General features: G+C 37.3%; 1 protein-coding gene across 2 annotated transcripts in view; it reads left to right on the top strand.

Annotated features, from left to right (window-relative positions):
- Positions 1 to 5,986: 5,986 nt before the first annotated feature.
- tinagl1 (tubulointerstitial nephritis antigen-like 1) overlaps positions 5,987 to 17,429 on the top strand; it is a 41,032-nt gene continuing 29,589 nt past the window's right edge. The window contains exons 1-3 of one of the 2 annotated variants that reach the window (XM_077195950.1): positions 5,987 to 6,159; positions 10,729 to 11,045; positions 16,055 to 16,121. In XM_077195950.1, coding sequence (XP_077052065.1) covers positions 10,736 to 11,045; positions 16,055 to 16,121 — 377 coding nt within the window. In that variant the 5' untranslated portion in view covers positions 5,987 to 6,159; positions 10,729 to 10,735. Of the gene's footprint in view, positions 6,160 to 10,725; positions 11,046 to 16,054; positions 16,122 to 17,429 lie in introns of both variants that reach the window. The other variant, XM_077195949.1, reaches the window with a different exon arrangement.

The raw sequence follows: 17,429 nt of genomic DNA, 5'->3' as shown, positions 1-17,429 counted from the left end.
CCTATAATGATTACCTCTAGGCCAGCATACTGTACTTTCTCTGATCTTGTGTCTCATTTATTTAGTGTTTGCACTATGAGGACATGAATTAGTCATCAGGCACAGTCAGAGCATCTGAACAGTGTGTATCGGGCAGGGTGGGGGGTGTTTGGACTGGGGTGACAGACATTGATCACACGCTGATGGACAACAGGAGTTGGGACAGTCCCTGTGGGCCCTCTGACCACCTGAGACCCCAACTCTCCAAATCTAATACTAATATGATTGGACTGTAAAAGCAGCAGCATTGAGGGAGATGTGAAGTCGTCCGGGGGCCTGCGCTTTGCTTGCTTTGGCCAAAAAGTAGAGGATTTGTTTTTGTGGTCAGTGAGATTCTGCTTTGGTCTCCTCAGGAGACATTTGGCCCTCAGAGGGAGATCTACTTTCCGGATTTCATCCCTCATTTCAGTTGACTTAAAAGGAATTTTGTCCACCTACAGTGCATTCGAATTTTGTGATTTTTTTTTTTGGATCAGCCGCAGGGAGAATGTTCACAATTAGATTTCCTGTTATGTGGAAGTTTGCTGGTTTTCCACTAGCTCTTTTGAAAACAACCAGCCAAAGTTACTTAAGATGCCAAGCTGGTGAAAACTGCCGAAACCCCTCTTAAACCAGCCAATAGGCTATTCTGACCAGGCTATGCGACTAAGGCCCGGTTTCACAGACAGGGTTTAGATTAAGCCAGGATTATGCTTTAGTTAAATTAGAATATTTAAGTAGCTTTTATACACGTGCCTTAGAAAAAAACATTACTGGTTTGCATCCTGAGACAAAACAAAGGCACTGACATATTTTAAGATATGCCAGTGCAATTTGCTTTCAATTAAAACATCTTAAACATCCATATTAGTCTAGGACTAGACTTAAGCTTTGTCTGTGAAACTGGGCATGAGACCAGCAAAGCAGCTTAGAGTTTTATAAATGTCATATGGGTGAGTTAACAAAATTTTTGTCTGAACTATGCCTTTAAATGAGAAAGAGAGGATGGTTAAGCTGACAGAAATAACGAGATAAAGCGAGAATTTGCATACATATAGTTGACGCTGGAAAGGGCAGCATGTCTCAGCATGTATTAATTATAGTGCCATAATACTTTGAACATCAGCCTTGTTGAAGCAACGCATAAAAATGAAAACAACTTGTTGTTTACTTGTTGTGCAATAGAAGGTGTGCTTGAATGTTGAGTAATCATCAACAAAGATGACAAATGAGGGTACAAGAGTGCAGAGCCCTTGATGAACCAGCTTGATGAAGCCTTATCCGCTATAGTAATAGAAGAAAACAAGTGGGATGAGATCAGGTACAGGCCTGTTGAAAGTGTGTAAAAAAAAAATCCATAGGCTTCTTGAGGGATTGAAACTTGCCGGTTTTATCTTAAGTTTATCAAACGACGAGAATACTTTTTGTGCGCAAAAACAAACATAAATAACGACTTTATTTCAACTATACATTTCCTTCTCTGTGGGCCTCTAGTCAGTTAAACTAGTGTAATTCCGCAGAGCTACGTCACACGTTGGCTCACTATTGGCCAACGCTGGTCATGTGTGTGATGCGTGTGACGTACAACAACAGATCATACGCTGTTAAACTAGTAACCTGACTCGAGGCCCACATAGAAGGAAATGAATAGTTGAAATAAAGTCGTTATTTTGTTTTTTTTTGCGCACAAAAAGTATTCTCGTCGTTTGATAAACTTAATATTGAGCCACTGTAGTCACTTGGACTATTTTAACGATGTCTTTAATAACTTTTCGAGGCCGGCAAGTTTCAATCCGTCAAGAAGCCTATGCAGGAGTGATCCAGCTCTCAGATTTCATCAAAAATATCTTAATTTGTGTTCCGAAGATGAACGAAAGTCTTACAGGGTTGAACAACATGAGGGTGAGTAAATACTGACAGAGTTTTCATTTTTGGGTGAACTATCCCTTTAACATTAACTAGTCAGACAATTATATAAAACGAAAGTCTACAGACTGACCTGCTGAATGATGGGCTAAGGAGAAAATTACTCTTTTTCTGGAGAAATAGAAAAGATATTCCTGTAAATCTTTTACACGTTGTCAGCTCTTTAATAAAAAGATTTCTCAATCAAGCCGGAATCATTAAATTCTCAATTGTGGAGTTCAAACCCAAATTCACATTGTCCACAAAGTATCCAAAAGGAACATGGGACCATTTAAGAATCAAACAATAACCAAAAAAAGATTATAATCAAAATTTTTTCATTCACCTATTTATTTATTTAGGTCTGATCTTTTCTAATTCTAAAAGGACTCATTATTATGATCCATTACGATTGGTTCCAAATTGTGATATAATTCCAGCAGCATCTCTATTTTTCTTATTTTTATTTTTTTCCGAGGAGTTTTTTAAAATCCTTGAATGTTAAAACCAGTCTTTTAGATTCATTTTGGAACAAAAAGTATTTAAACTGTGTGAAGCAGCTGTAAATGTCAAAACCCAGAATAGTAGTAGTAAGGTAAGATAGAAACTGAGAGTCCCACGTAATCTCTTATCTTAGCCGTGACTCTGAAGTAATAAAAGCCACTCATCATGAGTAAGCCACAAATGGTATGGCTTTCCGAACAAAGGACGCTCTGAGATATCTGTGCACTTTGTGCAGTTTAGCTTTTTTATGAAGTTGTTAGCATAGCTGTGATGGCAGAACCTCGGCTAATGCATATTCTGGTGATTTTGTCATAGTTAAAGGGGAAGTCTGTGGCATTAGGGATTGGTAGTCATGACTGTTTCCCTAAAAACTCCCATAAGTGGTCAGGCAAATGGACACACTTGTCCCCAAACTCACATTATTGGTTGAGACAATGTTGTTATTTTGGATTGATCGACTGACAAAGAGAGAAATGATTTGATAGCGACCCAGAGCCTTAGTCTTTCAAAGGAAAACAACCAAAAAACTGTGTATTTATAGGTCACAGTTATTTTGGCAAGTAAGACGGATTCCTGGATTAACATATTTTGTTGATCCTGGAACAATGACAATTTAGTCCTAGTCCTAACCCTACCCCTAAACCTAACCCAACCATAACTTATCCCTAAAATCAGAGGGAAATCCTAGGTGAATAACAGCTGTAGAAGCACCTAACCCTCGTTGTAAGCCTAAACTTGACATAAACTTGTCCCTTCAATCTGATTGGTTGATTGGAATGTTGTTGATGTTGATCCTGGAACATGTATCACGTTCACTACTTATAAGATGCCTTACATTGAGCTGAGATAGGAGAAAGTATTATGTTGAAGATCAGGCACTGAGAACAAACAGCATATTGTTTTAATATTTTCTTTTCTATTTAAATCTAGAACATGAAGATCTAAAATTATGGGTACAGTGTTCATAGGGACACATGAAATAAAGCCAAATTCCTTAGGATATTTCCACGAGAAAGTATCAGGACACTTTGTCCATTTGACAAGCATCCGAGTTTGAGTTAGTTGAAACAGTGTCATGAGCTTCAGTCATTTCAGACTCATTTACGGCTCCCGAACACTTACACATGCCAACAAACACACACACACACGAGCAGTTGTTAAAGGGGAGTATTGAGAGCCTGTTGTCATGCTGACACATCGCATCTGTTCGGAGGGTCTAATGTGGGTTTCTTCTTCTGAATGAGACATATTGTCCCAGAATGACTTTATGATGGGCCACATGTCAGACACTTCACCAACTTTCTTTGACACATGCACTATCAGCACAGTTTTTGGGAACTGATTTTTCAGTCTTGATGGAAAACCGACACACAGGTCTTGCATACCCACTCACACTTGTCATGTGTATTATGTGAATCATCATGCATAGTCTCTGAATCACACATCCATGTAACTCATAGCAAAGGCTAATGAAAGGGTGCCAGAAGTGACCCTCAGGGTTATCTCGGCGCAGGCGGACACATGCTCACATCTGTGGCTAAACCTAAATATGTGGTGGGCTTCCAAACTGACTCATTCACTCAGTCAGCTTTAATGTAATGTTACAGAAATATGTAGGAGGTTACTGTATATGACTCACATGAACAAGTCAAACAATACCACCAGTTTAGGTCAATGCAAGTAGTCACAAGAGGGAGCATGCATTCAAATTTGTGATGTGGAAGTTTTTCTTTTAATTTTTTGTCAATATGGCGTTTAAACGTATTGTTTTTTTTGCCAATATTTGTCTGCGAAAGAGGGTGCTGATGTTGTTCGTCATCCTAAAAAGGTCAAACAAACTTTATTTGAGATGTTTATTTTCAGTTTCATCTTAAACATCATACTGAATATACATAGGCTATACAGGATATATATGTATACAGGATATATGTAGCCTATGTCATCCCTATGACCAACTATTTAAAAACTATATTTATATAACCATATTTAGTTTTGAAAATAAATATTTTGTTTTAGTGGTAGCACAAATTTAATAAGCCTATAGCTAAGAAAAATGCAAGAAAAATTTTAATTAAAAGTGAGGAGAAATTTTGACGTAACAATCTTGCATGCAAATGTACAATTTTTTTTCAAAATTCAATTGAGTTATATTTAAAAATTCAATGAGTTGACCGTCAGTTCAATAGATTGTCATGTCCCACCTCAGAGGTCATGACCATTTTGACTGAACTGAACAATGAAAATCATACAATGTCATAATTTCGACAAAGACATCAGTTTTGTGCGGTGGGGTGTTGTGGATTTGAGGTTCTGATGTTTGATGCGTTTAAAACAAGTTACATTCTAAGCTAGGTTCATTCTTATGTTATAGTTTATCTAACATATTAATTATAACAGTATTTTTTTGTTGTTGTGATAAAGCAATGAAACATGTCAAATAGTGCAGATAAATTCTACTGTATATTAATGAAATGAAATGAATAAATGTAAATATAATCTTTGGCCAGGCTGTCATACAGATAAATTATAAACACATGCAGAAACAAGAGAGAACCAACAAAATATTAATAACTGATTATGCTTTAGTCAATGCTTTTTCCTGTGAGCTTTTTGTTTTTCTATGCATTTTTGCCATTAAAACTTGTAGCTGTAATTTTTGCTTTTATTTGCCAAATAATTTGGTCAGGTAAATAACCAAGTTTAGTGTTTTGCTCTTCCCTCATATTTAAAATATTTAAAAATATAACATATTTTCTTTATACAGTATTTGATGGTGTCATCAAACTTGTAGGGTCATTAAAAGCAATATCCCCTCCAGATATCACTTTTGGCTTCTACTGTATATTAATTTTATGTCTAATTTTGGAAAGACACTTCTGTAAACACATTGCAAGAAATCTATACAGTTTTCAGCTGATTATATAGCTGGACCAGCGAGGCCATGTACTATAATGTATCCTCTTGTCAAAGCTGTAAAGGGCACGTCAGCTCGTGTTGTAAAGTGAATTGCAACATTTGCAGAAATGAGTGTCAAATTGTGTAATCAAGATCAGTTGCCAGGATATATCAGCAGCATGTATAAGTGCCTCACAACTCCTTATATTGAGTATTATAAACACAGAAATTCCACAAGGTCTGAGCAATGTTAATATTTTATGAGGGTTTTTTTTCTTCCACTTTTTTTTATTTTTTATTTTTACTTCTTATTTGAGGTAATCCATCAATTAGTTGCTTGAATTGTAAATGTAGTTGCCCTACTGACCAGCAGGTGGTGAGGGAAATAAGTACCTCAGAAATGAATGACCTTTGTGTATAGCTACACAAATAAATCAAGAGAGGTTGTATGGTGTTAGAAGAATAACACAATGATCTTTGATGAATTAACCAACAGGAAAAGTGTGGCATGGAAAGATAAGTGACACAAGCAGTCAAAAACCTCCAGGAAAGGGGTTTAACCTGAAGTAGCTCAGTGTGTGAGTGTGTGTGTGTATTGTGTCTGGGTGTGTGAGAGGGAGAAAGAGGGACAGAAGTAAAAGAAGGAGGGGAACACAGGAGGGTTGGGTCTGAGGACTTGTTCTGCCTCTATATAGAGAGTGAATAGAGGCCAGACAGGAGGCTGAAGAGAGTGTGTGTGAGACTGTGTTCACTACTTTGATCTGTAGCTTAAACAGACCTGCTCACATTTTGTTCACTGGATATAGCCAGAAGAAGGATTTTATTGCACTAAACAAGGTGGGGGATTTTTTTGTTTCTCCAGCTATTTAAATCCTGTGCTTTTCTGTGTAACCTCCTCCCTCCCTTTCTAATGTGTCAGACAGGTGCGTAGTTACAGTACGATTACAGTATGGCTCAACAACACTCATTATTCTCTTTACGTGTTCCAATGATGTCGTTTCATAAAGTTAAAGTAGTAAAAGTTATGAAATTAAAAGCATTTTTACTCATTTTACTTCTACTGCTCACGAATCTAGAATATTCTACATCACTCTTTAACCTTTTTCAAGCCAATTAAGTGTAGCATTGAAAGATAGCCTATAATTATAAAAAGTTTTCTTTAGTGTTTCTAGCATATTAATGTGTTTATATAGGCTACTTTATTGTGATCCTTACATTGCAAAGCCATAAACGAATAATTTTTGATGTACAAAACCATATATTTTTGCATATACTGCTAACGCTTTATTTCGATGGTTCACTTTAGACATTCTACTAGCTATAAGTAACTTTGCAACTACATGTCAACTAAGTGTAGCGGGTGACATCAAGTGAGTAAAGTTTTATTTTTCTATTTAATGAACCTGAGTCGTGCTCTGTTTATTTAACGGTGGGTCATCATGTAACATAACTATTAGTAGACTGTTAGGCTTAGAAAAAGTTGATATGTAAGTTGTAACCACAGGAGGTGATCTGGGCCGCTTTCCACACGAAAGTGGACAAGTGTAAATGCATCAGGTTGTTGAAACCACATATGTAAATTTTACTCCTCCCAACAATGCTAAAAAGTAAACGTATTCGAGCGTGTTAGGCTATGATATAGCCAGATTTGACGGCGGTACTGCTACAAGCATCACCGCAGATGAGCGACTGAACTATTCATCAAGCCAACACACCATCTTCATTATAAGTAAAAACCGAAATGATCTTACCAGTGCTGTTGCCGCTCTTTCCTATTGCGGTGTTTGATATTGAAATTAGCTGATGATCAATAAAATGCAGCTCATCTCGCGTGCTTTCGGTGACGTGAACTTCATTAAATCTGCTAGCGCGGGAATTGAAGATCGGATTTATATCCGTTTTGCGAAAACACATTTATGTGACATGCAGGTGTACATGGAATCGTTTTGATTAATCAGATAGCTATCGTATCTGTAAAAACACATGAAGTGACCAGGTGTAAACAGGCCCTTTGACAGCTCATGAAGCTGTGTCATATCTGATAGCCTATGGAAACAGAAACTCTCTATCTGTCTCTTATTTAATCCTGTTATGAAAGCTTCTTGACCTCTCAAAGTCCATGACGTGTCATTCTACAGTCATAATATACTCAATAGGCTATCGACTTGTTCATTTTATAAATGGAGCTTAATATTTGTTAGTCAAGCTTTAATTTTTCAAAGGTAAACTTATTGTGAAGATCCAGATGAGACTGAGAGGTAATAATGGCTGTATTTGGATTGTTATTTTGCTCTGTTTGTTGTGTTGAACCACCTATGTGAGGTTGGAGATAAGACTATAGGACTGTGTTTATCAGCTCATTGGTTGAATGGTGTGATGAAAAGCACTGATGCAAGTCATTTGTCAGACAGTAGACTCTCTAGCAGTGTTTTACTGTCTGTCTTCTGCACATCAGATCGTCCCACGGGGTGTTTGTGATGTAAAAGTTAACACGTCTCTACACGCTACTACCAGCCAGCTTTCAAAAGCTGAAATATCCACATCACTGTCTGTAGAGATGCATCATTACTGATGTTTACTGGACCGATCGCCATGACAGTGGGGTCAAACATTTCTTTCACTCAATGAGTGTCTTAGAAATGCCACTGCGACACTGTTGCCATATGTTTCAGTGTTGAGGCTGAGCTCTGGTCCACTAAAGGCACAGTCATGCAGAAAACTGCACAGCAGTGGACTTTGTTTCCGGGGCTGTTCTTTGTCTGTATGGGGACATTGTGCCCGCTGGGATGATTGGGTAATTAATGATGCTTTTTCTGTAATTTGCTCGCAGCCTCCTCGTCTTTGTCAAGGCTCTCCTCTTTTTAACCCGAGACCACAATGGCAGTTTGAGGGCAATATGTGTGATCTCAAGATATTGTTCTCAGGGAGGAGGATCAGTGAAAGTGAGGAGCGGTCTTTTGATCAATTAAATGAGGAGTAAGAGGGGGAAGGACACCCCAAACAATAACCTTTAAAAAAAAGGCTATTTAACTCTAAAGACATTTGTTAAGTTTCTGAATGAAGTGTCTTGTGCCATTTTTTTTAATTTAATTTTTTCACAATTTTCAACAACTTTTCTATATTAATAAATGTAAAAATCGAATTTATTCCTGTGATCAAAGCTGAATTTTAAGCATCATTACTCCAGTCTTCAGTGGCACATGATCCTTCAGAAATCATTCTAATAAGTAATATTTATAACATTACAAATTACTTCTGTTTCAAATAAATGCTGTTCATTGAACTTTTCATCATCAAAGAATCCTGAAAAAAAAATGTAACCAGCAAAAACTGTTTTTAGTATTGACAGTAATAAGAACCGTTATTAATAATTATGCACCAATAATAATTGAGCAGCAAATAATCATATAAAAATGATTTCTGAAGGATCATGTGACACTGAAGACTGGAGTAATTATGCTAAAATTTCAGCTTTGCCATTACAGGAATACATTTGATTTGTACATTTATTAATATAGAAAACAGTTATGTTAATTTGTTACAATATTTCACAATATTACTGTTTTTACTGTATTTTTGATCAAATGAATGCAGCCTTGATGAGCAGAAGAGACTTCATTCAGAAACATAACTGGCTTTAGAGTTAAATAGCCTTTTTTAAAGGTCATTGTTTGGGGTGTCCTTCCCCCTCTTCCTCATTTAATTGATCTATCTATCTCTATCTATCTATCTATCTATCTATCTATCTATCTATCTATCTATCTATCTATCTATCTATCTATCTATCTATCTATCTTATCTATCTATCTATCTATCTATCTATCTATCTATCTATCTATCTATCTATCTATCTATCGATCTATCTTATCTATCTTATCTATCTTATCTATCTATCTATCTATCTATCTATCTATCTATCTATCTATCTATCTATCTATCTATCTATCTGCAAATTCCTCATGAGGCCCATTTTGTGTATAAATAAACATCAAAATGCTATTTGAAATATATATATATATATATATAAGGACAGCCTTAATAAGTTATCCTTACCCTGTTTTTGTGACTGCCTTGGTTTTGACTACAGGAAGTTGCTGTTTCCGTAACAATGATAAGTTTTGGCTCCATTAGTTTGATAGTAAAATTTTTCCAGCATGTCAGCTACTGTGCCCTTTCTTGCCCTATGAAGATAAATGGGTCCATTTTGGCACTCATCTTAAACTGACATTTCCATACAAGCACAACTTAAAAGTGACTAAACAAGAGGGAAAAGTTATAGCTAGCCTTGGCCTTTTATAGTTTAATCCTCATTTCTCCAAAATAATTTCAAAGAGAATCAGGTAACTTAACGGATTAGCATCATGAACGCAAAATATCAATTATTCTGCCACAATAAATAAGCAATTACATCCAGCTTTAGAACATGTTGAATCAAATATGAAGCACATTTCTAGATTTCTGTTTAAATGTGGATTATGTAATGTTTTGGTTAATATTTGGTTTCCACAGACATTTATTTGTTCTGCTCAGTATGTGATCTTTTGTGGTGCCAAGTATGTTGACATGATAACTGTGCTGCAAATATCTGTTCACGCATAGCTCAAATATTATAAACGTGACAAAATGTCTCAAGTGAGATCACATATAGACAATGCAGTTCGTGGGCAATGACCTGTGTGCTCTGCATGGAACGGAAGAGTTTCGCATAAGATGATGTTTACATTGCAGTAGTCACTGCTGTGAGTCTTTCCTGGTCAATTTAGCAAGTAAATAAAAACTGGGTGGTGATGGCGCAGTGGATAAGACACATGCCTTTGGTGTGAGAGACCTGGGTTCGAATCAACTGTGATACACCAATGTGTTCTAGAATACATTTATTCTAAGATGAATAAATGTAAAGACTGATGGAAGTCTACAGTAACTTGAGGCCTGAGTCACATGACCGCACCCTTCCTACACACCTCAACATATGGATCATCCCACAAAAACTCAAGTAGTCATGGACAAAAGTGGAAAATAATTTCTCATGATATTCTAACTTCTGTCTGTGCTCATCTACTGCTGTGCTGTTATTGTGTTTGCAGGATGAGTGCTTATTAAAATAAGAACAAGAGGAACGTCTGTTTATCAATGTTGTTTATATTGCAGATTGTTGGCTCATGGCCTGGAGTTCAGTGTGTTTCAGGAAAGTGGAAAACAAATGATCGCCATTAGGAATCGCATTGCTTCCAGTTTCTGTCATTTCTGTTTTCACTCAAATGTTATTTCTGCTCTAATCATATCTATATCGTTGTTGTTTTGTTTTTTTTGCAGCATGATGGAGCATAATGTTGCTTTGAATTCAATTTTGATTTGCAAGTTGACCCTAATGGCTGATGTTTTGCTATATTGATTTCTTTATAGCAGATAAGCAATGTTGAAGCTCTTGATGCTGGGTGGCGTTGCAGCGCTCCTCCTGCTGTCAGAAGAGGGAATGTCAGCGAGGACTAAGTCCCGCTCTAAGAGAGAACTGGCCGGCCCGCTGCACCTCAGCGGGATCCGGGACCCCTTCGGCTCCTACTGCCTGAGGAGAGGAGGCTGCTGCCCCGGCCGAAACGACCAGTGCACTGTCCCGTACCTGGACACCATCTGTTACTGCGACCTGTTCTGCAACCGCACCGTGTCCGACTGTTGTCCTGACTTCTGGAGCCACTGCCTGGGAACAAATCCTCCATTCCCTCCCAGTAAGTTGAATGAGAACATCAATTCTGAAGACTGTGCTGTTTGTTCTTTTCCATGCAACAAAGAATGGGGACTGAGACTTCCAAACTTCAAAAAGAAATATGCATATCGACTGCTTACGCCTATGTATATTATTCTCCCATAGCAGTTACTGGTCAACATAGCAGTTAAGCCGAATATACTACGGAGCCCCTAAAGGGACATGGTGATGGAAAAAAATATGATATATACAGGTGAAACTCGAAAAATTTGAATATCATGCAAAACTTCATATATTTCAGTGATTCAGATTAAAAGGTGAAACTAATATATTTAGTATATATAACTATATATACATATGCATGATTATACTTTTCAGAGGGCCGACATTTCTGTATTTAAAATCCTTTTTTTTTAAATTGATTTCATGTAATATTTACATTTTTTGAGATTTTGAATTTGGGGTTTTCATAAGCTGTAAGTCATAATCAACAAAAATATAACTTTTGCACGATATTCTAATTTTTCGAGTTTCACCTGTATTTCAATGCTTTTGCGTTCTCTCATAATTATAGTTGGATAATTATATATAATTCGAGGCCATAAGGGAGCCGTTATCAATATGCAGGGTATTGAATTCTTTTTTGAAATGCACACTCACTTTTTACTTTCACTTTTCAATTCACGATCACGCATACTCTGTATAGGGAGCAGCGACATCGTCCTGTCAGTCATCCCTCCTTATCTTCCCTATCTCCCAGTCATCCCTTCTTATCTTATGTGATAAATGAAAAGTGAAATCTGATGTACAGTAGTCTGTATTATAACCAAGCCTAACCGTGACCATTTAGGTGTTCTGTAGAATGCATTATTCCTTTTCTGTGCCTTTCCGAATTCGGATTTAGGCTTCGGGAAGATCACAATCATAGCAAAGTCTTTGTCATATTTCTAATAACTGTCAATCACAACTTATTATATTATTATATAGTATCAATGTAAAAAAAAACTTCCCCTAATTCAATTTAAACATTCAAAGGGTTAGTTAATGTAAAAAATGTAATTATCCCATAATGTACTGACCCTCAAGCCATCCTAGGTGTATAGGACTTTCTTCTTTCAGCCGAACACAATCAAAGTTATATTAAAAAAAATCCTGGCGCTTCCAAGCTTTATAATAGAAGTGAATGGTACCTTAGATTTTATACCCAAAAAAAGCACATCCATCCATCATAAAAATGATCCATATGACCCACAAGTCGAGTTTCGGGTCATAGGTCACTCTTCTGCTGGAACTGTACCCGTACCTATGGCCTTCTGAGTGAATTGACTTTCTTTGAAAGCGATTTTGGTAGAACTTGAGAACCAGAGAAATTGAATTCATGAGCAAAACATTCACACCACTTCTGTGAACTAAATGAATTGATTCATTGAAGAGTTTTGACTCAAAAGAATGATTTGTTCATCATGTTCATGCCGCATATCTAGGAACAATATCAAGATTTTCAGGCAATAACAACTTAAATTTTAGTATGTTCCTCAAACAAAGCTATCATATTGTATCCTGAAGATTTGAAATATGGTGTGTGAGTCACACAGACTACTTTGGCGTTTTTTTTTTTTTTAGATTCCTAGACAACCAGTCAGAAGCAACAATGACATCATTTTTAAGTGAACTATCCTATCCTATAAGTCCAATAATGTTTTAGTTTCCTCCATGACAAAAGACATACAATCATGTTTTCCTATAGAAAGGATATGTAGTTTGGGATTAGTTAATGAAAATGAGAAGCCAAATCAAATCCATCGGTATGCAAAGAGAAAAATTTTGGCCCCCAGCCAATGTTTGAAGTCTACGCCGTTAAGAAAGGGTTAGTTATTTTCTAGAAACATGATGGAAAACCAAGTCCACATTCTTCCCTGTTAATGTTTTCCGGCCATTCTTGGTTCATGGTCCTCACTGTGGTAGTGTAGTGCCACTGAGGTGTTAAATATTCAGTCATGAACCTAATGATGGGAAGAGAACAGTGGCATTCCCATGAAAAGAGCGGAAGGCAGGGAGCAATGAATGGAGGTCGGCAGAAGGAATGCCTGTAATGTATGAGGAGGGAAGGGTGGGATCACAACAGGTATGTGTGTTTGCCAAAGGAGCGACAGTCATGTCTATAGGGCAGGTATGACTTCACGGATCATTGCTCAGCATTACTCAGACTGAGAGTGTTGCTAAATCTCAGTAAATGTTTTCTCTGGAAAGCCACTTTCATTTAGTTAAAATAACATCTGATAGTTCATGCTTCCTATTCTTTGAAGAACTTAGGGCTAAAGCGTAACCTTTTAAATCTTTTAAAGGTGCAGTGTGAGATTTTTAGCGGCGTCTAGTGGTGAGGTTACGAATTGCAACCAACAAAAGTTACGGTGGCCGAATATGTCATCGTCTGAGACAGCAGAGAGTAGCAGTTCAGCAATGAGGTTTCTTTACAAGGATAAATTATGAAATTATGTTTACTTAATTATTCAGTAAAACTATATGTTATTGTGAATATTATTGTTACTTGTTCATCATTGTGTTAGTGTTTTATTCGCTGAACTAAGCTTGCTTCCTTGCACGAAGAGCAACATAGTAACGAAACGCGTTTGTCCGTTTAGGGCCACTGTAGAAACATGTCGGCGCATTTCAATGTAAGGGAACCTGCGGTGTGTGTAGACAGAAACTGCTCATTCTAAGGTAATAAAAATATAACGGTTCATTAAGTAAGGTAGTAATGAAACGTGCTCTAGCGCCGTGTGTTCGCTGTCGGCTACGGTAGAAACATGACGAGACAATATGTCGACCTCCATAGAAGGGGGTCCGCGGTTATGGAGATAGAAATGTCTCATTCTAAGGTAATAAAAACATAACGGTTCATTTTGCAAGGTCTTTATACACCACTGAAAACATAGTTATGGATCTTATATTGCATTTCGGTCAATAGATGCTCAGAAATATTACACATTGTAATATTTTTAAACTTGAAACACTTAAAAAATGTCTACCTGTAATTTTACAGATGAACAAAAAATAAACCAAATAAACGCAAGTGATTTTTTTAGCAATCTTTGCAATATGTGTGTGGACCACAGATTTGTAAAATTAATAATAAGAACTTAAACATGCTACAAGAACACACAGTCCCGAACTCCTCCCTAGTGTCTTCCTGAACTTTGCTGTTAAAGGAAGCAAACAGGAAATGTCACGTATCACACTTTTGTGAGTGCCCTATAAAAAATTAGGCTCTGGTAAAACATGCTTATAATATTTGTGATTTATGAGTTATGAATTCTCGGCCACGAATTATGAATTCTCTGCTCGTGTTTCCTCATTTTAGATCAATTGTGACCATGTTTTATTAAAAAGTTATGGGGAAAACTAGCTATTGTGGACATAAATTAAGAATTTGTTCATATGACTTATTAATTTGTTTCCAGACAACGATTTAACTAAATCAAAGAGACGAATTCGTTCATCGTGGCCATGATTTACCTAAAACTTGGGAATGACTTCTTAACCCCATCTAGGGTTTCCACAGAAGTTTCAAACCCTCCTCCCATCTTTCAATCTTTGGTTGAGTCAGTGTTGTTGTGTAACTCTATTTGGTGCTGTTAATGGTGCAGAAATCACACACTTCACTTCAAGACAGGATTGTAACCACTATGGACATTGAGAGGGACAAGTGTATTAAAGCGTATTAACGATGGAAGTGATTATGGGAAGATAAGAGTAGCTAAACCAGAGATGGTCTTATTATTGGGAGATACGAGTGTCTGTGGCTCTACCATTGGAGAAAGTGTAACAGCTAACTTGGATCACGTGTGCCTTGATAACCAATCACATTACAGCCTCAACGTCATTGAATTTCGTTCACAGTTGTGCAACAGTCAATCACTGTTTGCGGATACCATAGAAATGAACGAGACATACCTGTTGAACAATTGTCCGTAAAGACAGCATTTTTTCGGTGTAAACTAAAAATAGATCAATCCAAAACGAATGTTTAAGAGCAAACATGTTAAAGATTTTGTTAAAGTTTGTACATGTTAAAGTTTTCCCATAAAAGCAGTTTTTTCAGCGTAGTGAAGCGTTCAGTGACATCCATTAAAAATGCAGCATCTGGTTTCCTTCTCTGCGTATCGCAGCGTTAGCTGACGCTACGATTTTTTGTTTGCTAAGCTTGCAGGCTTTCCTTCAAGTGGCTTTAACTAAATGTTTATCTGACAACAGTTTCACAACAGAAATGTTAATGACTGACTAATATCCAGTGATGCAAACTCATCAAGTTTTTATCAAATCTTGCCGTTTTGAATTGAAAATATTCTATCGTTTTCTTAAACTTAATGTGACGAGACAAGAAAAGTTTCGCGTTTTCGACATATAAGACACACAAACAAGAATGAATGAATGCATTTAATTGTTTAGGGCTAATTCACACCTACAACTATAGGCCTAGTTCTAGAAATTATTTTACCATTCTTATTCCCTTTTCTTTATTCCTTTACATTTTTTCAATCCTTTAATCAGTTAATTCCTTTAAATAAAAGACCCCGCCAACATTGAACACTTGGTTAAGGCCTTGTTTCAACATGATTTTTACTGACATTGAGATTGTATACGCGTGTCTGTTTTGGTGTCAAAAGGTGATCGTTGGAAATAGCCGTCCGGCATATGCATACACTCCTCTTAAGTGTATACATTTTACAACTACATCTGTAGTTGTACTTGCTGTATTAGGAGGAGAGGAAAGATGACCTGCCCACTTCCAGACAGGCAATGTGGAAACCTCTGATTAAACTCGTCAAGGCATGACGACAGCAGAGTCTCTGGGAAAGCCAAGGAAACATTCCTCTGCGGCCTCTGAAGTCTACATCAGACATAAATGAAAGAAAGAACTTTTAATCCAAATGTTTAGTATGTGGATAGTATGTGTGTAATAGTTATCCACTGTTTTACCTCTTATTACATGCAGATTGATTCATAATCATGGTTGTTTGTTGATTTCAGGTTCTTGTGAAAGGAATGGCCAAAGGTTTCACTCAGGAGCAACATACAAAGAGAACTGTAATTTATGGTGAGTTTGAAATCTGCATATCATCTCTCTCTCTCTCTGTTTCTTTCTTTCTTTCTCCAGCCAATATTTTCGTAGCACAGACAACACAGCCTTTCCAAGGGCACTGTGGATCTCTCAATCCAAGGCCATTGTTGGCTGCATCATCACACATGTTGGCAGGATTTATCAGTCTTGACTGGTCTTCAGAGGGCAGGACAGTGGGACCCCTCGGGTCCTGAAAAGATTACACACATTCCTGAGCTCCCACAGATCCATACGTGTGCTTCACCTTCAGCGACCTTGTGATCCCGACAGTGTGAACAGTACAAACACACCGCAGGATCATGTACAGCACATATACATCCATAATATTTACCGCGTGCCTCTCTCCCTACAATAAGACCCCTCGCTAATAGGATTATCTCTCCTCATAGAATCTAATCCGTCGCACCAGCCACAGTCGAAGCACATTCCCTTTCACTGTTTGAGGAGTCAGTGGACACAGAAACCTTGGTTAATTACCAATATGTAGGAGGAATCAGTGCCGCTGCTAGCCATTTTGGTGCCCTAAGCATAATTCATTTATGATGAGTCCCTAAAAATAGCGACAAAGGGGCTAAGTTGGCAACAATGGAGTGTGTTTGGGGGGAGGGGTGGTGGCGGCACCATCGTTACTATCTAGAGCAATTAAATACTCTTGTTCCGCCCAGGGGCGTCATGCAAGCCAAAATTCTGGGGAGCACAATCTGAGACGTTGCAATTGTTTTCTGACGGTTGATATGGATCATGTTAGGAGGGGTCGGGGGTTTCTCCCCCTGAAAATGTTTAAATTCTGGCTGCTAAACATACCATTTCAATGCAGTTTGGGAGGGACAGAAATACCTTAACGGAGCTAGCAGCAACCCTCCTCTATCTGAGGACTAAGTTAAAGTATCTATTTTGTACGTTTATGTAAAAGACAGGTTGATGAAAACTGTAAGCTCAAATTCAAAAGCTTTTGAAGTCTACTTCATTAAAGCATGTTTACACACACACTTACTGTACACTTAGGCCTACTACACATGATTTTAAAAACAGTACCATTGCAGTTTTTATGTTATGATTTTAAATTGGTATGTGACCTAAGAACGATCTTACATTAAAGGTACATAAAGGTGCTGAGGTCTGACTTTGTGGTGCTCTGAAATTAAGTTCTTTTAATATTAATATGTGATGAAGGACTTTGAAAGAAGTTTGACAGATTTCAGTGCTGAATAAGGTTAACACTACCCCGTTTATTTGAAAATGGTTAATATTTGACAGAAATGTAAAAAAGTAATCAAATTAAAT

The sequence above is a fragment of the Siphateles boraxobius genome, unplaced genomic scaffold (assembly GCF_051911475.1).
Source record: "Siphateles boraxobius isolate OS27281-9 unplaced genomic scaffold, OSU_SipBor_1 35, whole genome shotgun sequence".
Classification (NCBI taxonomy): domain Eukaryota; kingdom Metazoa; phylum Chordata; class Actinopteri; order Cypriniformes; family Leuciscidae; genus Siphateles; species Siphateles boraxobius.
Note: the sequence above shows the minus strand (reverse complement) of the source record. Positions and strands in the feature narration are given on the sequence as shown.